This window comes from Amphibalanus amphitrite, unplaced genomic scaffold (assembly GCF_019059575.1).
Source record: "Amphibalanus amphitrite isolate SeventyFive unplaced genomic scaffold, NRLGWU_Aamphi_draft 000140F_arrow, whole genome shotgun sequence".
Taxonomy (NCBI): domain Eukaryota; kingdom Metazoa; phylum Arthropoda; class Thecostraca; order Balanomorpha; family Balanidae; genus Amphibalanus; species Amphibalanus amphitrite.
The window spans coordinates 379,682-402,756 of record NW_024881635.1 but is presented as its reverse complement, the minus strand read 5'-3'; the positions used below and the strand labels follow the sequence as shown (position 1 = coordinate 402,756).

Below are 23,075 nucleotides of genomic sequence, written 5' to 3'. Positions count from 1 at the left end.
CCCCCTTCGCCCCAAAAAAACATTGAATGCCTCTAGGGGCCAAAGTATAATATGTGGCGAAAAACAGACTTCACCATTGGAATCAGCGTCCAAAACTGTACCCATGGACCAGTTTTTATGAAAATCTAAGGGGGTCCCCCTTCGCCCCAAAAAACTTTGAATGCCTCTAGGGGCCAAAGTATAATATGTGGCGAAAAACAGACTTCACCGTTGGAATCAGCGTCCAAAACTGTACACATGGACCAGTTTTCATGAAAATCTAAGGGGGTCCCCCTTCGCCCCAAAAAAAACTTTGAATGCCTCTAGGGGCCAAAGTATAATATGTGGCGAAAAACAGACTTCACCATTGGAATCAGCGTCCAAAACTGTACCCATGGACCAGTTTTTATGAAAATCTAAGGGGTCCCCCTTCGCCCCAAAAAACTTTGAATGCCTCTAGGGGCCAAAGTATAATATGTGGCGAAAAACAGACTTCACCGTTGGAATGAGCGTCCAAAACTGTACACATGGACCAGTTTTTATGAAAATCTAAGGGGGTCCCCCTTCGCCCCAAAAAAACTTTGAATGCCTCTAGGGGCCAAAGTATAATATGTGGCGAAAAACAGACTTCACCATTGGAATCAGCGTCCAAAACTGTACCCATGGACCAGTTTTTATGAAAATCTAAGGGGGTCCCCCTTCGCCCCAAAAAACTTTGAATGCCTCTAGGGGCCAAAGTATAATATGTGGCGAAAAACAGACTTCACCGTTGGAATCAGCGTCCAAAACTGTACACATGGACCAGTTTTTATGAAAATCTAAGGGGGTCCCCCTTCGCCCCAAAAAAACTTTGAATGCCTCTAGGGGCCAAAGTATAATATGTGGCGAAAAACAGACTTCACCATTGGAATCAGCGTCCAAAACTGTACCCATGGACCAGTTTTTATGAAAATCTAAGGGGGTCCGAATGTGATTCTGAAAGTGAATCTGAATCTGAGGCTGTCTTGACAGACGTATAACAATTCTTAAATGTGCATGATGAATGCATTCTAAACGTGACGCTGTATGCGAATTAACGTCTAATTTTCGTATTAGCATCTGCTCACTTTCAGTGTGTTCAGCCTGTTCAAATGCTCCTTGATATCGCCATTATCGTTGCTGTTATTTATGATTCTCTACGACTAGATACCTTATGCAAACATAATGCTATCGGCAAACACCACGGTCGTGGCGTGACTGTATGCTTAAGAGCTTAACGAGATCTGTTCTTCTGAGACGATCTGATAAGGTTATTTGGATTTTATTTCTGCATTTATTTATGACCTTCCGTCTGTGACTGAGATAAACGGGACGGGCCCTTAATGTGTCATTTCTGTGTGGGCCGCAGGTGACAACTGTCAGGGCAGCGATTATTGCAGAATGTTCTTCATCGGGCCTAATCTTTGTCCGTGTGCCATATCGTGAAATGCCAGCTATGCCTTTGGTATACCTGTCGTAGATATGTCTGGTAAATACGATTTTACAACACCTCACAAGGAAGCCGACCAGAGGTCACTAAGAAACGATACGGTCACCTGCTGCATGTCACATTGCATTGTAGTTTCGTTTCATATTGTTTCATTTAAATTTATTCCTTCAAAACGACCAGACAGATTCTGGCCGCCTTGCCAACTGTTTCAGTGATTTTCTTTGCACGATCGTCACAGACTGCTATAAAATGTGCCTACCTTTCCCTTATAACATTGCCGCTGTATGTAATTGCGTTCCGCCTTTGCTCGTATTTTCGTCTCACAGCCAGCTGCTATTCCCTGTGCTTTAGCCCATAAAATGCGATTTTTTCAAAGTTCCTTTGTTCCTTTGCTAGCGTCGACATATCCATTCGTCGATGCCATTTGAATTGTGTTGATTCCAAGGAACGGCGCCTTTGCCGGCAAATGACAGAGGCACTTTACGGCCTGAATGTATCAGAAGACTCGCGCTCTGTTTCCGTCGTTCCGTTCCGTTACTGCTGCAGCTCGATCGGCCGACTGTTGCTGTAGTGGGATTGTTAGTGGCTCGTTAGAAACGACAGCCGTCGCCGGCGATGGGGTGCGGCCGCACCGCTACATATATCGGCTGGTCCCAGCAGCAGGCCGCCGCACGGCCGTGCCGTGTATTCAGAGCAGGCGCCCCCGTTGTTTGCACTCGCACAGTGCATCGGTCCTGTCATCGTATGACCATAGCCGGCCTCTTTATTGCTGCACGACGTGCTTATATCACAGTCAATGCCACCAGCCGCGCTGAATGGGATATTAATCTTGGGCTTATTTCTCGCTGTGTGTATTTTAGAATCAATTCATGAGCGTGGAACCCAACCGTCACCGGTCGATAAATCCGCGCGCACCGCTCGCGGCACTCCTGCACCGGTCTCTCATAACTGTCTGGTTTCCGCACCTCGCATTCAGTGCGGCTCGCGCGCGTACATCTGCCGGCGCTCATTGAAATACAGCGGCGCGGCTGTTTGCACCGGCGTGGACCGGTTATCGCGCGGCTCGCCGTTCCGCGAACGGCTGTGTACTGTGCCGTTATCGGCGGCCATCCCGCGAGCGCCGCGCCCGCCGCGCCGCCGTCGCGCTGTCACCTCCGCTGCCGTCACCTCTGCGGCACGTCCGCGCGCGCTGATGTCTCCCGGCGCTGCAGGGCGATGTTCCGTGACGGGCCTGCGAGATGTCGCCGACAGATCGCGACGGAGCGCGCTCGCCTTATCTCTGTTTCGGCGCCAGTCGGGTGCAAGCCGAGAGAGAGCGACTGCAGGCGGCGGCGAGAGTGTGCACGACGGAATGTGCACGCCGGATAGAGGACGGAGCATGGCGCTGCTTCACGGAGATGCCCTCAGCGCAGCAGTCACGTTCGTCATCTCACTTGAGCTCCGTCAAAGACTCTGAGGTCTTCATCTGTGGCGAGAAGGACGCTTCAGCGCAGCCGGGTTTTTCACTGCACCCCATCGTGCAGAGAAAGAGACATTCAGTAAATGGAGGTCGCCTACGCTCAGAATGAGGCATAACTGATGATGACCTGTCACTTGCCGGCGTTCCTGAACCAACAGATTCGTCTGTGTGTGATGACGCTGCAGCGGCAGACAGCGGCTTCCCTGTTGACCGGTGACGGGTGCTCGGCCGCAGAAGCACCAGAAGCTGCCCGTCACGCTGGCGGACGCCGACAGCATTGTTTGCAGACCGTCTCCGGGGCCGGCCGGCCGGCCCGGACTGCACAGACGGCACATCACCTATCAGCCATCTCGACCTTCTCACACCGCCACAGGTGCGCTGAAGTCGCGGCTGGCTACGCGGAGCCGTTGGCTGCCCGCTGAGCGGCGACCGGCTGCGGCGGCCCAGAGAGGGCTCCCGGGATCCGACTGGTGCGGTGGATCCATCGCTCTCCGGATCCTCCTCGTCCAACAGGCGAACTGGATCGAGGATTCTTTCCGCTGAGCCCGCGGCTGCGACCAATATTCGCCAGCCGGCCGGCCGACGCAGATCCTATCTCACCACTGAAAGTCAAATCGTGGCCGCGATGTGTGCATAAATAGCGGCTCATGACCTAAACGGCAGCGCCAAAGGCTCGCCGTCGACGTCCCGCCGACCGGCGCGCAGTTTATTGCGGCCGGCCGGCTCGCCCGCTGGTGGCGGGCAGGTGAGCGGCCGCTGCACCCCGCCGCGCCGGTCGGCCGCGCTGGCTGCACACCCGCCCGACCGGCCGGCGGATTTGTGGCGCTTATGTCATCGCGAGCTGGCTTTTTTCTCACGTCGGCGGCCGGGCGGCGCGGCTAGGTGGCTGCAGTCACCTCGTTGATGTGGTGTTGCGTGTCGCCGTTTGCCGGTCATTTATCACGGTAGATTTTGCCGGTTTTCCTGTTGGCCGTGTGTGCTGCCGGCGCGTCGTCCGTCACTGTCGGGGCGCCAGTGGCGGGCCGTCAGTCTGTGTCGGCTCCTCGCACGGACGGGCCGCAGGGTGTGACTGCGCCGGCCGCGCCGGCCGCCTTTCACGTGCGGCCATAGCTCATCGTCAGTCAATGCGGGCGGCCACCAACAGGCGGCGAACAGGGCTGGACCGTGGTGTTTGTATGCGCGCCTGTGTGCGCTGTGTTGACCGGATGCTGTTGCTCGCCGGTGCACAGTTGATCAGCGCCAGTGTCTGTTTGGCCGCGCCGGTGACACCCCCAGAGAAAGTCGGTCGGACTGAGGACGAGCCCGGCCTGCATGTAATTCACCGGCCGGCATTCATGGCCAGTGTCTGGCTGTGAAGCTTTGGAGTGCCGGGCGGTGTTCGGGGTAGCCGGACATTGCATCCGTCAGTGTCGCCGCGACCGCCCGCCGACGCCCCGCCGGCTCCGAGCCGGACTGAGCGAGGGAACGGAGCCGGGTCGTAAAGTCTGGCGTGCTCTGACCGAGCCAGCCCCCTGCCGAGTGTGCCAATGCCGTTCCCTGTGCACCGGACGGTACATCAGCGCCGATTGCAGTCCTTTGTAGCCAGCTCCTGCCCTCCGTTCTGCGGATCGCGCTAAATGAACCTTTTTCTGGGATAGCTTGAGCACGACACGACATCGCACGACTTGACTAACCACAAATGTGCTCAGTAAAACCACACAGTTGGGGCGCATTGCGATTCCTCGACCCCATCACGTCGCGCTGACCAATAACTTACACCCGTTCGGCTGTCGTTATCCGCTCTCCCCCAGCCCCGTCTATGACTGCCTCCCCGGCGGCGGGCGCGCGCCGGGCGAACCGGTCCGGCCGAGCCGGCGCTCCGACCGTGCCAGCCGCGAATAAACACGACCGGAATCCGGCCGACAGATTTACGGTGTGTCCTGAGCGTCGTGTATTCAGTGAGGATGATGTGTTCCTGTTTATGGTGCCCTTAATCAGCCGTCGGACGGCTGAGACGGCGGTGACGCCGCGGCAGACGCCAGCACCGATAGTGCGGGCGAACGACGCGTCGGCTACGCTCCGTCGCGAGCTCTCCCAGGGTGTCAGAGGATCTGATCGAGAGGGACTGGTCCCAGATGCCTGCAGCTCTTGGTTCTCACCGTCGCCCCTCGTGTTGAGTCACACACTCAGCGCTGAGCCGCCGCGCGACCCTCGCTCACTCAATTAATGCGCTGCGAGTTTCGAGTCTCTGCCGCGCGCCCTTCTTTTATTCGTCGGATTAATTCCAGATTGGAGTGAGATTCTTGTGCGACAGGCGACGCGGGGGAGTCGCCCCGGCCCCGGTGGTGCGCGCTCGACAGCGAAGGCCGCCGGTCGACCGGCCGCCGGCGCGGCGCCGCGTATAAAAAGGTGCGGCCGGCGCGCGGACGGCCGCGTCCCCGATGGAGCGATAGGGTCCCGGCCCGGTGGACGCTGTGCGTCGGCCGGGCAGGGACGGCAGAGAGCGGCCAGACAGAGCCCGACCAGTGCCCAGTCTATACAGGCAGCTGGGAGTGCAGTACCGATTTCAGCGGCCGAGATAGAGTCGTCATCGGCGGCCGGCGGCAGGCGGTAATCGTCCGTCACCGCCCCGCCCCCGCGGCCCCGTCCGTCATCGAGCGTGACGTCAGGCTGGCGTCATCAGTCTCACGTGCGGCCGTGCGGCGGCTTTACCCGATCCGTCATCGGCACAGTCCGACGCCTCATCGGCGGCTCGATCCGTTTGGTTATCCGTCAGAAGGCGGCGGCGATCCCATCCACATTCGCGGTTGGTTCGCCTCCCACGTCGATTCGCCGCGGACGGCCCGAGTTTTTCAGAGCCCAGTCGATAATGATTATGGTAAACGCTGGGTAAACGCATTAATTTCTTTGGTGATGTTCTGATTCAGCAAATCGGTTGGAACCATGGCGACTACGTCTACCTATCCTGTTATATTTTTTTCCAGAAAAATAAGAGTGCTTGAAACTGAAATTTGAGATAGCGATTTACCGCTCAATCGCGATAGTTTATCTCTTCTACTAGATTATTCAAACTTAGTGCCGCACTTGCTCGTTAGTAGATTGCATTGGTGGCAAATATTTCTTCTTCTTGACTTTGCCTGCTCCTTGTCAGTCAAAGGTATGGCGGCGCCCTACTCGCAAGCGTTTTCCCCGCAGACTTAATTAAACAGCCCCGTAATTAGCTTGGGGGTGTGCGAGAGCGATAACTCGCTCTGTTATGTTACCGTTAGCGTATAACGGCGAGGATTACGAGCCTGTGTTTAATTTGTGACGGGCTGCGTGGTGGTAGGTCCCCACACTCTGACTAGGCTATACGCGAACCAGCGAATTTGTAAACAGCACTAAAAGAATGACCGGCTCTTGGGTTGATTGGCCGGCTGGTTATGCGTGCAGCTTGTCATATATTCACATCGTCATTTCAAGAGTGAATCATATATTCACTCTTGAAAAATGGCGGTCGCTGTTTAAACACAGGCGGAGTTTGATGGGGCACATGATGTCCATGGACAAGCGGCTCAGTATTGCGATAAACCGTGCTGATGGTCGTATAGTTCATCAGGATGTAGAGCACGGAATGAGCCCGGAGATGGGCGAACAGAGCACGGAGCGGGCGCCGAGCGCATTCGTTGAGTGTGGTCCGAGCGCGGATGGAGTGGCCGACTCGGTCACGAAGTGGAGCGTCTGGGAGCACAGGTCACCGTGCCCGTGCTCATTTGACGACGGCCGGGGCACCGGGAGGTCGCTGGGAGCGTCGGCGGCCGCCATCGGTCGGCGCACCGCCCGCAGAGTGAGCCGGAACCGGCACAGCGCACGCTGTTTGTTTATGACATACCGACGCGGCGGCGGCGGTTACGACAGGCCGCCGAGGCCGCGATTTACGGGCGCCGGCGGTCGCCACTCGCGCCGCGCGATCAGCGGATAGCGATGCACCCCGCTGCAGACCGTTTGCGGTAATCGCCGGCGTAATGAGACTGTGAACATCACGTGCAGGCTCACATTTGGACGGGCAATCTTCACATCGGCGGTCATTAACCATGCTCACATGGGCCGGCATCTGATGCCGGTGCCCAGATGCCATCGTGCCGGGTATTTTGGGATGGCTCCGGGAAACGCCGAACTGGCCGCGCGGCCGTAAGGCGATCAGCCGAGCTGGGTGGTTATGTTCAAGAAGCCGCACTTGCAGACCGCCTCTTTGAGAGCCATGGCTCCGAAAATTGACTTGTTCGGGCTGGGAGCGCCGCGGGCCGGGTAATTACGAGGCCGGCCCGCAGTCAGCGCCGTTATCGCTCTGTATCAGACGAGCGCAGGCCGGTGGTTGCATGCGGCCGAGTCCCGATCGGCAGACGTCGCCGGCGGCTGCATCTGGATCGCCTGCTGGCGGCGCATCGTACCAGCCTCATCGCGATGGCTTCATGTCACCAGCGGCGCGGCGCAGGCGAGCGGCGGCCGCACGCGACGCCTGCACCCCCGGCCGGCCGGGCGCGTCCCGCGGCTGGCAGTTTGTTTTTCGTGGGCCGGCGGGAGGGCGCCGGGGAGCGTCACCCCCAGATCAGGAGATCTTGTCCGGCTGGCAGCGGCCAGGTACGAGCCACGATGGATGGCGGCCGGGTGCGCTCCCCTGAGCTCCCCCGCCGCGCGGCCCGCCCGCCGTCGGCAGGGGGCCGCCTCCCTCCCTACCAGCCCGGTACCCGAGACGACGGGCTACATACCTGCGTGCTGCACACGCCCCGAGCTGTGGAGTGGGTGCGCTGTCCTCTGAACACCGGCTAACCGGGCGGGGCAGGACACCGTCACAGCAGAAACCAGTCAGTGAACTCCCCAACGCCGGGTTATAAACCTCAAGCTAAAGACTCGGCTGGTTTGAACGTCAAATGAAGTCGACGAACCGCATCGATATAGACCGACGCTTGTCTGAGCAGACGCGAGATAAGGAAGACATGTGGTCGGACACGGAATACCGCATGCAATACTGACAGCGTGACCGGCGACTGCGGGTGTATCTGATGGCGGCCGCGGCCGTCACTGCTCATTAGTTACATCAAACGACTATCGCCTCGGTCGGGCGCGGATTTATCTGCGCCGACTCATGATGAACGAACGTATCGGAGCATGGCGAGATAGCGTCACCATTCAGGAGAGCCACGACTCGGGCCCCCGATCAGCCGCCTGCAATGATCAATGTCGTCCCCGTGTCAGATAGGTGGCGTCCGTACCCGGTTCCCACGGTCAGGATGGCACTATCGAGAGAGAGCGTCGGCTGTCTGCACAGCTGGCGCACCATCCTATCTGGGATCGGAGAAAAACTCCGGCGCCGTAACGGCCGCCATTGACCGGACGAACGAGCGAGTCGACGGGCGGTCACGGACGGCCCGGGAGACAGATAGAGACACCGAGAGACGGACGGAGACGGACGGACGGACGGCCGGAGACAGACAGACAGACAGACAAACGGGACGGGCCGGCCATAGAGTGGCGATCACGGCTGCCCGGGCGACGTGGCTGGCCGGTGAAAAACGCCCGAGTCGGCGACAGAGATGAACGGCGCGGTCCGGCCAACAATGCAGCCGTCGTAAAAAGGGCCACCGCAGGTGGCGGCGGGCGCGGCGGGCCTCGTTACCGGCCGCACGCTGGCACTGCCGGTTTAACGAGCCACATAGGGTCGGAGGGGCCTCGTTCTGGGCACGGCCCGCCCGTGGGAAGTGATGGGAACTGGAGCAGTCCAGGTAAAACAGCCGGCTGGGCCACCGGTGATCGGTGTGAAACGGATATGGGCGGGGATGGCTGAATGTGCATACGATTGAGCTTTTTATGTTGTTTATTTTTCGAAAAGTGACAGTTGGTGTGAATGATTGGATTCCAGGTAAAAACTTGGCAGCCGTCTTTTTATAGTCCGGCGACTGGTGCGCTATGGACACGCTGGACGATGACATGGTCAGGGACTGAGGTCGACTCGACATTCAGTAGACAGTTGGTGAAAATTAGCATTTTATTCATAAGGTCTCATGAAAATTTATTGTGTTTTACATGCGGCGGCAGTGAATCGCTGTGTAGTGGAATGCGGAGAAATAAACGGCGGAGTCGCGCCACTGTTGAAAGGTGCCTTCACGTGGGTGCACCATTACACAAGATAAAGAAGACGTAAGTTCGTATGTAAATGCAACCACCATCTTGCATCTTGTAGTGACTACTGAATAACGGTGCATAAACGTACCAATAGGCATGCGTTTTAAATACCTATACTTTTGAGTTTTGATTCTTCATATCCATTGTTTTTATTTGTATTTTTCGCATAATAACGACATGCATATTGCTCTAATTCGAACCATTTAAAATACAATGTTATGGCCAATTTTATATGTTTCCTGTCTCATTCCTGTAGATAAAAATTATCGTGTATCAGCAGCCTCAGCCCAAACAGGAAATGACATCCTTTGATGATAGCTAAAGTTACTTCTTACCTGTCAGGCACACGAGGCTGCAGCAGCATCCGTTTATCTATCACGACCACGCTATCGGGATGTAAACGTGAGCTGTCAAATTACGCATACACGGCTCTGCTGAGAGCAATGTCGCATCTCGCGGCTCCCGCGACAGTCACTTTATCACCGGGAAACTGTGTACGAATTAAGTCGGCGCTCGATGGGTGCCGATCCTCTTATGCGCACCCCGTAAGCGGTTTTGTCGCGCCGGCACAAGCGGCGTGGGGTGAAGGAACGCGCATTGGTCGCGAGAGAGCCCGGTAGGGTGCGGGGAAGGCCGGGAACAGACATGCGACATAGGGCCGTTTCCGGCCAGGGCGCGATGTGCTCGTGACGGAGGGCTTGCGGAGGTGCGGTGGTTTTAAGCGGCTTACGAAGCCATAGGTGTGACGAGGTTCAGTGTCCAACCGTCACGAAACGTAGCGTCATATATGGAAATTACTTCCGTCAATATCCCGACTAGCGTGCAACTGCCCTTATTTGTGTGCAACCTATAATAATCCATTGCTAAAGACATGTTGATTTGCACGGGTCTGTGTTGACTGTGTAATGCGCCCATTACGAGCCGTACAGCCCTGTCTGAGTGTTGTTCTCTGTGTGCTGCAGGGTCGGAGCGGGTGATGTATTGAAGCGGCTGCGACCCGCTGCTGACCTGGGCCGGCCATGGGCGGACGCCGAGTGACCCGAGTGACCTGCCCGACGTGCAGTGCCGTCTGTCTGCTGCTGCTGGTGCTGCTGGTCGCACCGGCAGTCGCCGTCAAAGGTGAGGACCTGCTGGCGTTACTGCAATGGCACTGCCCCAAACGGAGGCCTGGTTTACAAACGTTGTTGTCTTTTCTGCAGCCGATGAACAAAAAATTTTGGTATGGGTCGTAGTTTGCCATAATTATCACTTATCTCCTGACATCAATGTAAATTAAGTGAATCAGGCACACATAACGGTTATGCACATCGTGAATTCGTACGGATGTGTAAAACAGCGCTGAACACGTGTAAACAAAGCCAGCAGCGTGCAACAACAGCCGTTGCAGACCAGTGCAGCTTCACGGAGCGTACACACCAGCTGGCGCAAACACAGCGGCGGCGGCGAGCCATGCCGGACCGGGGCGCGTGTTAAGTGCCACGCTCCACCACTCGGCGAGTGTTTACATAACACTTCTGGGCTGGAACTCGGCTGGCGCTGAGCGGCTCGCCGTCATAAGCAGAGCTTCTGGTGCGGCCGGCCTGGCCGCCCAGCCGGGTATAAACACACCTTTAGTGGCTCAGGGCGGCTCTGTGGCGCCCGGCAGGAGGTGCAGCGGCCGCCTGCTGCGGCCAGCGCCGTCTACACGCCGCACAGGGCCGCACTATCCTAGTCCGGCGCCGAGCTGAGGCCGCCTCAGTTCCACCAGAGCTGCGTCCATTGACATTGGGTGCTGGGAGCTCAGAGTGGGACCTGTTCGATACACAGACGCCTGTCGCCCCTCACGCCCTCTCCCCGCCCTCTTTCCGCCCTCTCTCTACCCAGGCATCAATGGACGCCGGAGCCGGGCGCCCCGAAACCGCTTCATAAAGTGTCGGGCCCGCGACGGGCATCACAAAGGTGTGAATGGCGCTGCAGGGACTGGGCGTGCGGGGCCGGACAGGCAGAGACCGTTGGGTGACCAGCTGAATGATGCGACTCTCTCCGCTCGTTTCAAACCCACGCCCGGCGCCTGATGTCGATCAGCTCATGGTTCGTCGTTCGAACTTGGCTCTAGCGCTGCTTTTCCCGGTGACACAGCTCGTCGTCAGACATTCCGACGCGCACCGACACAGGGAGCCAAATGCCATGGGCTTGCGCTGGGCGTCTGTCGCCTAATCTCGCGTCGCTCCGTCTCTGTAGTCTCGCGGTAATGGCCTGCTCTGACTGACGCCGCTGTCTCGGACGGCCCTCGGACGGTCCTCGGACGGTGCGGGGCTGACGGACGGTGGACGGTCGACGGTGGGCGGTGGGAGGCGTGCGGCTCCCTCCGCGCCGTCGTGTGCCGTCCGGGCGGATAATTGGTGCCAGTTCCAGCACTAATGAGCGTCTCCGGCCCACCTGTGGCTCTGTGCGCACGTCAGATCAGCTGCTGTATCAGCGTGGTGCGATCTCGGGTGGCGGACAGAAGCGCCAAATAGCGTACTGCGTGGTTCGTAGGATGTACACAGCGGAGAGGGAGGGTGCACAGACTTCAACTCAGTATCCGAGAGATGAATAGGGGCACCGACGGGCGCGGCCACTTGACGGGGCGGTGCGCGCCGCCGGCCGGAGGTAAGCATCTTGTGAGTGCGACAATGAGTCGGCAGATCGTCGCTGAGACAAACCGCCCTCGGCCGCCAGCGTCAGGGTGGAGGGCCACCGGGCCGTGCTCTGCCGCCCCGCCCCCGCCTGTCTGCCTGTCCGGGCGGCGGACAGGCGTCTGCGCTGACCGCCCGACGACCGGCGCCGTCGGCCAACTGACCGACCGGGCCAGCGGCCGCGCCGAGCGGTGCTGATCAGTGCTCGAGCGGCGCGGCGTGGCCATATCGAGCACTGAAAACTTTTTTACCATTTCCTGAAGGGTAAACCCGCCATAGCATGGTAGCTTGACACACAGACGTTTTTTACCACCTTCTAGATGGTAAATTTTACTCTTTCATGAAGAGTAAACTCGCCAGGGAGGGGTAACATGACACACAGACGTTTTTTACCATCTTCTGAATGGTAAACTCTTTTGATTTACTCTTGTCTAGAGTGTAACATTTTTTGGGTTACACTCTTTGAAAGGGTAAATCTTTAACGGAACCCTTTTCTAGGGAGTAACGCATCATCTACTCTGTGCTTTACCCTCCTACAGAGAGTATATTCTTCTGGCCTACCCTTTGTCACATGGTAATGCTTACTCTTTCCTTTAGTGTAAACCCCCCAGAGGATGGTCACAGACTCACAGACGCTTCCTTCAGAAGCTTCACGAAGCTTCTGTTAACCGGAGCTCACCAACTAAAAAAACATGCTTCAAGAGCAACAATGTATATTTGGCTTCCGTACAAACAATAAGAGGGACACACCAGCCATGAACATTGTGAGACTCTTCAATTATTCATACGAATTTATACAAAGCGTTCAGCAATGCACAAGCGGTAAATAAACACCACGATACAACTTGAATGCAATTTGAATATGAATACAAGACATTCAGCGCCCTCATATTGGATAAGGCACAGCGCAAATATTTGAAGTGAGCGACGGCGTTCCTGGGTGGTCGCCCGTCTGCGTGAGATAATGAGACTGGATCACTACAGTGCAAGGCTTTTTCAAAGTCACCAACACAATGCATAAACTTGTAGCATCACAACAAAATTAATGTACGTACTCACAGCACTAGGCCACGTGGCCGTGCACGGGGTCCTGTTGACCAGGTCAAATTAGCACCACTCAACGGCACGCAATGCTCTAGCACATCGGTACTTACAATAAAATGCCCACAGAGGCTCTATAGGCGATGAACAACACACAAGCACAATCACCAACGGTCACGTCGCGCCGCACCGACACTGCTCACATCCTCTCTCGGAGACCAACGGCCGAAACAAGGCCATATAACCAGGTATGGTCATCAGGCTTTTTTTTACCGTCCCCCTACCGGGCCCGAATGACGTCACTGGGATGGTAACTCGCCGGCCGCCGTCCGTAGCCATTATGGAGGACGGACGTTTAAATACGTTTTCAGCGGATTTTAGTGCAGTTTTGATGTCCGATGCAAGGCAGAACGGTGTGATGTTTCCTCAGCGAAGCAAATCAGGACCAGCTGTTACTCGAACCAAAGATATGGCGACATTATTGGGATCGGACCGAGCCAACGTGCGCCCCGCCGGTGATCCGGCCAGCACATCGGCGGCTCTCTCGTAGATGAAAATCGCCATAGTTTTGCGCCAGGCTTCGGAGTCAATGGATTTCTGGTGACTCTGACTCCAACCGCGACTTCCAAAAACCAACTCCGACTCCGACTCCGGGCTGGGTAATCAACTCCGACCGACTCTAACTCCGACTCCGCAGCCCTGCCAGATCTGCGGAGCGGCCAGGGCTGCGGAGTCGGAGTCGGAGTCGGTCGGAGTCGACAGTTGTGACCGGAGTCGGAGTCGGAGTCGACTTTAGAAACCCAAGCCGGAGTCGGAGTCACCGAAAATATGTCGACTCCGCAGCCCTGCTAGGTCTGCGGAGTCGGAGCCGGGAGTTGGAGTTGGTCGGAGTCGACAATTCTGTCCGGAGTCGGAGTCGGAGCTGGTTTTTTAAAGCCGGAGTCGGAGTCGGAGCTGGTTTTTTAAAGCCGGAGTCGGAGTCGGAGTCGGAGTCGGAGTCGCCGAAAATCCATCGACTCCGCAGCCCTGGCGGAGCCGATGGATTTTCGGTGACCCCGACTCCGACTCGGTTTCCAAAATCGACTCCGAGTCCGGTCAGAACTGTCGACCCTGACTCCGACTCCGCAGCCCTGGTTTTGCGTCTATTTCGCCCCATAATTAAAGGAAATAGTTCACTTTTTAACATGGGTTTTGAACTGGAATAGCAGTTCCGTAGCTTGGGCTGAGACGAGCATAAATCAGGAGCTTTTACAGCCCAACGATCACCCTAGGCAAAGATATTCTATTTCTCGTCCCGAAAAAGGTGTATTGCGTTGAGGATGTGTGCCTTGCATATATTCGCATCCAGTATGAAAAGAGCATGGGTCCCGAAAATTCTTCAGAAACTAGTGAAATTATCTACGAGAACTCAAGAGAAATTCTCGTACTGATCAATAAGGACATTCAGCAGCAGCAGATCGCCCAAATGCCGGTGGCCGCGATAATTTCTCTAGTTTCTGAAGAATGTTCGGAACCCATGCTCTTTTCATACTGGATCGCCTGTGCCTTACAGAAACTGAAAAGTTCTTCTTATATCAAAATATAGAAAATAATCTTTTGTTATAAATAGGTTTTATTTTCTTTGCTCATCATTTTGAACATAAAAAATCATAAATCCATTGCAAAAAAAATAATTTCGTGAAAGTGAACTATTTCCTTTAAGAGAGGTGTGAACTGCACAAACCGAAATTGTACCGTAACACAAGTATATGTACAGCCCTCTGCAGACTGCGTGGTAGGTATTCTTTTTTCGACAAAACCGAGAATAACGCGAATACTATGCTATCGGGCACTCGGAAATCGTAACAGCAAGATGCGCGAGACTCCGCGGTTTAGATAGGCATTATCATCGTATGCATTTTCCATCCAGTTTGGCAACAAAACCCAAAAGTTTATATTTGCCCCCAAAACGAACTCTTACATTTTGTTGCCGCACAAGGCGTATGCTTTGTTTATTGATAGGCCCTATCGAAGGAGTGGAGCATGGCGCATCTATTTGCAGTGAGTTTCGACCGACTGATAACATGACTTTTGAATTATTATCAGTTTTGTCGGAAAAAGAATACCTACCACGCAGTCTGCAGAGGGCTGTACACATTCCAAACGTCTGACTGGAACGAACCAAATGCGTACACAATATACCGGTTTATGTCATACCATAAATCGTAGTTATAAAAAACCATATTGGACAGATTGGTAGAGGACAAATAAGGCACAAGCCTAATCTCTTGCGACTTGAGTAGGTACAATAAAATGCTCCGAACTGTCGGAAAGTTGTACAAGATGTCGCCTCTCCAAACACAATGTGCCGATTGACTCCGCGACAGCCAGGAACCGGGCAACATAACACGTGAAACAGAGCGGTGGCACCTCAGCACAGGCTCCCCAAGCTCGTCAAGGCGGCGAGAAAGGTCCGGCAAGTCGGTAACAGGTTCACCACGGCAGCGACAGGTCAGGCAGGTCGGCAGCAGATTCACCAGGGCGGTGGCAGGTGCGACAGGTCGGCAGCAGGTTTACCAGGGCGGCGACAGATCCGGCAGGGCGACGGCAGTTTCACCAGGGCGGAAGCGTAGACGCGGCGGCAGGTCCGCCGGGGTGGCAGCAGGTCCAGGGCGGCCGCAGGCTCACCAGGGCGGCGACAGGTTCGGCAGGGCGACGGCAGTTTCACCAGGGCGGCAGCGTAGACACGGCGGCAGGTCCCAGGGCGGCTCAGGCTCACCAGGGCGGCGACAGGTCCGGCAGGTCGTCGGCAGGTCGGCCTCAGCAGCAGGCAGTCAGCACTAGCAGATTCTCGGGGCAGCCCTGGCTGAGGTGGGATGTCATCAGAAACTGCACGTCTGGGTGCCGGTGTCGGATGTCGTACAGACCACGCAGCGAGGCTTTACTGCGCAGCACGCCCTGCTGGCAGCGCAGGAGTGTCGGCAGCCCAGCGGGTGCTTTCGGGTCGCCTTCCTCAACTTCCTTTCGGAAACTGGCGCTCGCCACTCAGGGAGTCGGGCGACGTCTCCAAAGCTGGGAGACAGATGCTGAAGTCGATATGATGTGATTTTATGCCCTCAGCTCGGTGCCAGTCATTGTGTTGTTATGTGCAGGTAGCCACTCCTCGCCGTCCAGCACGCCAGAGGACCAGCCCCGGACCTGCAAAACACATTACCTACCAAGTTTCACAATGCAACATGAAAAAATTCACTAAGCGATGGCAAGCAAAAATAATCAATGCCCAAAGGTGCCTTTTCTTCGATTGCCTTTTCTATGTGCTGATATGAAGCCTCAAAACATGTACCATTTTATATTATGTATTGATTGCAGGCCTGACTCAGAATTCAGTTGAAACATGCAAATAACACAATTTTTCATTATTATTTTGAATTTGGGTCTGGCATTACTGTTCCATGCACAGGTGCGTCTGCGCATAAAATCATATGAAGCAAATGCATTAGGTAAATAGTCTCAACAAATAGAAATTAGTAGTAGCACAGGTGGTATAAATAGAAACCAATATATAGACATTAGACAAGGATGAGCTTGTTTAGTTAGCAAATGTCAATGACATAACATTTACATAAACAAGAATGGGATTTTCAGTAATGAGCATGTCAGAAATCCTTTTAAATTCAATTTTGAAAGTTTAGATACAGATTATAAAATCTGGCAACAACTAATATTGAAAAGAAGTAACAGTGAGCTTCAACTCTGCACAAAAGATGTGCCAAAATTTTGGTGAGAAATCACTTGCGCTGAATTTTGAGACCCGAAAGCCCCTGGGCCCTGACGCATCTGACAGTGAGTGAATTTTTTTCCAGTCTGGGAGGTAAGCATAGATTGATTTGTTATTTGATACTATTTAATTTGACAAATAAGTTGTTATTTTCACAAAGCATTAAGATTTATAGAAACTAACCACTTCCGATCCGAAACAATTTACAACTATTCCATCTCCATTCTCCTTCTCATTATGTTTTAAACAATGCTAAGGTATTTTACAACTTAATATGAGATTATCATGCTCCCTTTGAAAGCCAAAAATGACAAAAAAAGGTTAAACCGGGTTGAACTGAAACGTGGCTGATCTGCCTATGATACTCATGCTTATACAGTTGAATTAATTGAATACCTGAGCTGAACTGCTGAAGCTGGTCATTCTTCATGATCTCTGAGACGACAAGTGTGTGAATGCCACTTATGTATATGCTTTTCCGATCTTCAAACACATAAAAAGTGATATTAATATCAAATAAACAATATTCAAACTCCGTATAACAATACACGCAACGGCTGGAAAACACTGCGCCGGTGCGCCAGAATTGACAGCATCGCCTGAATCTCAGCGACCAATCAGCTTTCGACCATCCCAGTGACGTCACATTGGCAGCATTTGGTAGCAATTTTCCTCCTATGGCCCGGTAAAGGGACGGACCCCCCCTGGGCCGAAAACTGACAGATGCGCGCGGCCTTCAAACCGCAAACGGCCGATCTCGTTTCTGATTGGCTGATTGATTCAATTTCAAATATCATCTTCACGAGGGTAAACAAGATCCACGCATGAAACGACTATCTGTACACGAGTTACGATACCCAGAAGGAAAGAGTTTTCGTGATGTTCTGGATCGCGAGAGTAATATTGATATTTACATGGTAATAATACTCTTCGCTGGCGAATAAGTTCATATTAACCACGTACGGTTACTATGCACATAATGGTAGCAGCGAGTTACCCTTTCAATATACTCTTATCTTGCAGGTTTGATGAAAATGAACCCTGCAGGAGGTAGTAAAAAAGTTTTGAGTGAGCGTTTACGATCGGCTGGTGCTGATGCCGGCCCGATTCGGGGCGGCTCCGCTGCTAATGACTGCGTTATGGGCCGGACGGGCCGGTACTGGCGCCCGAGTTAATCTGGCAAGGTCGGTCATCGCGCGGTCATCGCCGGGCCATCCTGATCGGCATATCGTCTGCCGACCGGCACAGGTCAGCGCGGGATGTGGTCAGGTCAACGTCGGAGCACACGCGGAGCATGTTCCGGGTCGGATCATTCGCGGATTATTCTCTAGTCGCACGCCATTCACTGGTAAAGTAATCATGCTATGACTTATAACTGATCGTCTTTATATTCAACCGTTTAGGGCCGTTTTGTGTCACCATGGCCACTTAACGAAATCTAATGGTTCATCAACGCTATGGGATGGTTTTGACCTTTTAGCTAATCGCTAGATTGTCGGAAAGAAATGTGCGCCCGTCTCATAACCAAGGCTGCAAACGGTCTATTTATAGTTGATAATGATACCTTCACGGGCTGCATTCCTCATATGTTATGCTGGGCAGTGAACATTTAATCCGGCTCATAATAAGACATGGTGGCTCTGGCTTTGCTCGTGGTCCGTCATCACATATGACTGGCGGAAACGGATCAGAATGCATCAAATTTCTGTCGACATCGAGCACGATCCTAATGGAGGGCAATGTTTGCCGCGGGACGCCAAACATTGGTCTTGGGCTGCGGAACAAACGGACAGGACAGTTGGACAAACACACAGACGGTCAACGGGACAGCAGTGACGGACAGACGGACAGATGGGCTGACTAACAGATGGATTAATGCACTGATCGACTGCCGGCTCGGCCTGGTAACAGACGTCCGACTCCGGCACATAACTCTGGCCGCGCGGACCGAAATCTCGGAGCTAATGCTGCCGGCGGCCGGGCGTCTGGTCCGAGCCCGTCTGATCGCCCCTCTCGGACCGGCGTATTGGTGCGGCTCTCGGCCAGCCGCTCCGGTTGAGTTCATCAGACCTCCTCTAACCGTGGCGTGACGACCCGCTCTTGGAGCGCCGGGCAACTACAGCGCGCTGGCCGGGCCCGCTCCGGTTGTAGCAGGCCCGGCAACACTCGGCACCGGCTATTATCGTGTGTTCCTGAACAAAGGCTGCAACGTTTTCGGACGTTCCGTTTATGGCTCATTACGGCCGAGTTATCACGGCCGCAGGTGGATTGCACGGCCGGCCGGTGGCCGTAAACGTTTGCACTGCACTGCAGGTTGAGTTATGGTCGGGCGCCGCGGTATCGGGGCGAGCTGTTGATTTAGCCATGCCGCTCGGCGCGCCGCAATGTGCCCACCCGTGTATTTTCCGCTGTCATCGGCCGCGAGGGCCGTTTCCCAGACTGCGAACTCATGTCGCCTGATGGGGAGATAATTATTTACACAGAAGGGGCTGCATACATAGCTGTCTGAAAGTTGGAATTATTTGCAGATTATTATATGTTCTGTTGCTGTGAGTTGTCCGCTCCGACCTTATTATCACCGTGCAGAGGATGTGATCAGCTGTCACTCACCCTATTCAAAGGCTACTCCGTCATCCAGTAAACGTTAGCCTGCTTGCTAGGACTTATTAATTATTTATTGACCACTTCGCCTCAGGCCGATTACCGAATAGTGCTATCGCGTCGCGTCGCTCCTATCACATGATTATGAGCCGTGTGTGCCTCATCTAAAGCGATGTCGTTGAAGCTATACGGTGAACGCTGAGAGATGCACCCTAGTAAACCCCTGCATCGGCCATCAGGGATCGGTCTCCACTTGCCTCTCGTCGATCAACAATTGAGAGCGGCTCTCCGCTACCGCCGCCGGGTCAAAGTTATCTAGATGATTGAAGTTAATGGAATGGGCTGCATCAAAGCCGTAAGTAAATAAGCCACTTACCGGTAGACTTCAATGCGGATATCACATTAAAATCAAAGGAATGGAACTACTTCCGTTGGAAAACAGCAGTTAACATGATTTACGGAGCTCACGTGAAGAGTAAACATTTCTACCGGAATTGCTCTGAATGAGCAAGCCTTTTCAATTAGTCGTGTTAATCAAACTGATGATTTATTTGATCAAAGCAAAGAACTTTAAAGTTTCTTTTGCTTTAATGTTGTTTGGAGTGCAAATAACTAAACTTCGTTGAAAATTAAAAAAGATTAACTCAATCAAACTTTTAAATTATTTATCTTGATCTACTTTCTGGGCGGTAATTTGACATGTCTTACTAACCACTTGAAGTCGCCCCACCCTCGCTGCCTTATATTTACTTTAATCATGTGCGAACTATTTGCACCATCACCCTCTAACCTGCCGTGAACAGGACCTCATTAATTATCACCGCCCACCGGTGTGCGAGCGGTACATTCCTGCGGTGTCCGTGTGCGGTCCCCGAGCGACCCTCGGCCCAGCCCTAGTCGCTCGGCAGATGACCGCCACGAGTGCCCAAAGTTCATCACTAACGATGACGTGCTGCAAGTCGTTTCATCAGTTCGGGAGCCGTTCGACCCCTCCATAGATTGGGGTATCGACTGAGCGCGCCCAGACCTGGCGACCGCCCCTGTGACCGGGGCGGGCTGCCGCCAAACTAAATGGAGCCGGACAGTCGGGCCGACCATCAATAATCGGTCAGATATTTTGATCGACGATAAGGGGTTCGACGCGACACGACGTCATATTAAAACCGAATCGATGCCGCGTGCTTCCTTGCATCTTCGATCTTCGACTATAAACCGTGCAGTATGTTATGCTCGGGCCTGCATTTAACGTTTACGAAGTTTGTGTATACTGATTAAAATGGTCGCCTGCAGCGGTGTTAGGAAGATTGGCATTCATTCCAGCAGAATGCATTCGCATGCACTCTGACATCCATTATTTAGCATCAATTCCACCAACAATCTCACACTGCACGTCCGAAACCCATGTCGGTTTTTCCCATTGTCCGTGCCAGCTGCCAGAGAAGACCCAATCGGCCAATGACCTTCGTTAGACCCCGCTCAGACCTTATCTGTGGTGGGCTCGGCCCTCCCATGGGCAGCTCGGCCGTGCAGATACTGGCACGCTTAATTCAATTACCGGCCACCGCTGCGCTCCGTTCGCCGTCCGCCTCATGTAAATGTCACAGCTAAACTGACCAGCGCTTTTTATTGGTGGTCGCTCCAGCCGGCCGGCGGGGGTCCGGGCCGGACCACGGGCGGTCCGGGCCGGACCACAAGTGGTCCCGGTCGGACCGCGGCGCTCTCCACAGCCGGGGACCGCTGGGGACGGTCGGGAGTGGGGGATGATCAAGAGCGGTCACCAGAGGTCAAGGGCGGTCAGAGGCGGAGAGGAGCGTCATGGGTGGCTCAGAGGGATGGAAGTGAACATTATCAGTTATCACTTATCAGTTGATCCATGGGCGGGCCAGGAAGACATGTGGGAGTTAGCAATGCCCGTTGGCTGCTGCTGAGGCTGCATGGGTGGTCCAGTCACACCCTATCACCCACAGGGTGCGACAGCTGACGGAGACGAAACAAGGTAGCCCTGCAGAACGTCGATTAGAGTGTTTTGAATGGTGTGCCGGTCTTCTGCTTCTGCTGGAGTCTCTCCGAGTGCACCAGCTGGTTACACGGGCGCCGGCAGCGGGACTGAGTGACATACCCGTCACAACCAGCCTCCAGCTGAGGGAACCGGGCCGAGTGAATACCTTGGCTGTCGGAGTGAACGCACTCCCCTTCATCCTCCGGCCGTCCGGCGCCCTGCAGCCCCAGTTCTCACCCGGCCGACCTTGTTCGTCCGATCCGCTCATTTCTCATCACCGCCTGCAACATCTCACTGCGCCCCACAAAGCTGCCCAGTCCAGTCCGCGCCGCCCCCGCAGTCCGCCGCAGTCCGCCGCAGCCACCCCGGACCGCCCGCGCCCGCCAGCTGACCAGCATTCATCAGCGCCGATTGAGCGTGCCCTATCGGCCGGGCGCCATGGCCGTTTTTCACCGGCCCTGTATTGTTCCGTCGTATTTATACGCGCGCTGTTCTTTAGCGCACCATCGAGCAGCGGTGACACGCGATAAATTGACCGCGCCGCCGCGGCCGGTCGGTCGAGATCAGCCGCGTCCGCCCCGCACCGCGCCGCCGAGAGGGCAAAAACCACGCGCGCGCGTGCATAAATCGCGACGCGACACGACGGGCGGCGGACGCGGCTGTCGGCTGAGGCGGCCGGCGACCGGAGCCAGGGCTCCCCGCTGAGAGTGGCTCGGAGAGCAGTGGGATGAGCGCAGCCGGCAGTTGCGGCTGCTGCCTCGGTTCACACGAGGGGAGACAGAAAGAAGAGGATTTAGCAACTGTTTAGGGAGTGTTTAATGATGTAGCCAGCAGAAATGATCGCTAAAAAAGAAGACCGTTCGACACTCGTGTTTTTTTTTTAGACATTACTCACAGTTTTTGCGTGACGCTTCCGATGTCGCATGTGAAGGGAAAGTGAATTATGTGACTAAAACTATGGACTAGATTGGGAAGATTGGATCCAGTATGATATTTTCCCATCGACTTTATGAACTAATGAATTAACATTTATCCGCTCACTGGAACCTGGTTCATGTGCTATTTCATCGCCTTGTCCTTTTACCAGCTCCATTTCTCGTCTCCATCCCGTCTCCGTCCGTCTCACTCTCTATCTTCCGACTCCGTCCTATCTCCGTCCCGTCCGTTCCGTCCCGTCTCCGTCTTGTCCCGTCCCGTCCCGTCTCCTGTCCCGTCTCCGTCTCCGTCTCCGTCCCGTCTCCGTCTCCGTCTCGTCTCGTCCCGTCTCCGTCCCATCTCCGTCCCGTCTCCTGTCCCGTCTCCTCTCCGTTTACCATCCTGTCCGTTTGCCGTGCTGTCTCCCGTGCCGTGTGTCTCTCTCGCGCTGATGACCCGTCGGCCTGCCTCATCTGGTATTCGGCTCATGGAGTCCATGTTGTCTTTGCGCCACGCTCGTTTATCTTGGTCGGCGCCGGCTGATTTAGTGTCATGTACACGGGTGAGCGGGCCGCCGAGCCGACGATTCGGCCTCTATCTGTTTGCCATCAGCCGGCGGGGCTGCACATCCGTGTCTGTCCAGCCCAGCCCAGCCCAGCCCAGCCCAGCCCAGCCCAGCCCAGCCCAGCCCAGCCCAGCCCAGCCCAGCGCAGCGCGGCTCGGAGCTGATGTCATCATGATTCCGCCTATGCTAGTCTTGATATCTCTCTCTGGATGCGACCGTTGGCCCTGTAGTTCGCCATTGCACAGCTCGCGGCAATGGCACGCGGGTGGGCCCGCGCTATGCGGTGCCTCGTGCGGTAACTCGGCAGACAGCGCCGTGTCGGGCTGACCAGTCGTTTCGGAGGAGAATGCTCCGTCCGGACAGGCGTGAAGTCATTCGCCATGAGTTTATCGCTCTAATCCGCCGCTAATGACGACACTAAAAGCGCTAACGCCCAGTATAAACAGCCATCGTATTCGGCGGCAGCCCGCGATAACTGAGCCGGCGACTGGTT

At 54.8% G+C, this 23,075-nt stretch overlaps 1 protein-coding gene and 1 long non-coding RNA gene across 3 annotated transcripts in view; one reads left to right on the top strand and one right to left on the bottom strand.

The window, feature by feature from the left end:
• LOC122382477 (fibroblast growth factor receptor-like 1) overlaps positions 1-23,075 on the top strand; it is a 60,228-nt gene that overhangs the window by 15,285 nt on the left and 21,868 nt on the right. The window contains exons 1-2 of one of the 2 annotated variants that reach the window (XM_043367853.1): positions 1,053-1,067; positions 10,010-10,166. In XM_043367853.1, the coding sequence (XP_043223788.1) occupies positions 10,067-10,166 (100 nt within the window). In that variant the 5' untranslated portion in view covers positions 1,053-1,067; positions 10,010-10,066. Of the gene's footprint in view, positions 1-1,052; positions 1,068-10,009; positions 10,167-23,075 lie in introns of those variants that run through there. The other variant, XM_043367852.1, reaches the window with a different exon arrangement.
• LOC122382479 lies at positions 14,915-17,005 on the bottom strand. Its single transcript, XR_006256692.1, has 2 exons — positions 16,899-17,005; positions 14,915-15,922 (listed from the first exon to the last, which is right to left on the bottom strand). It is a non-coding gene; the product is annotated as an uncharacterized LOC122382479 (long non-coding RNA).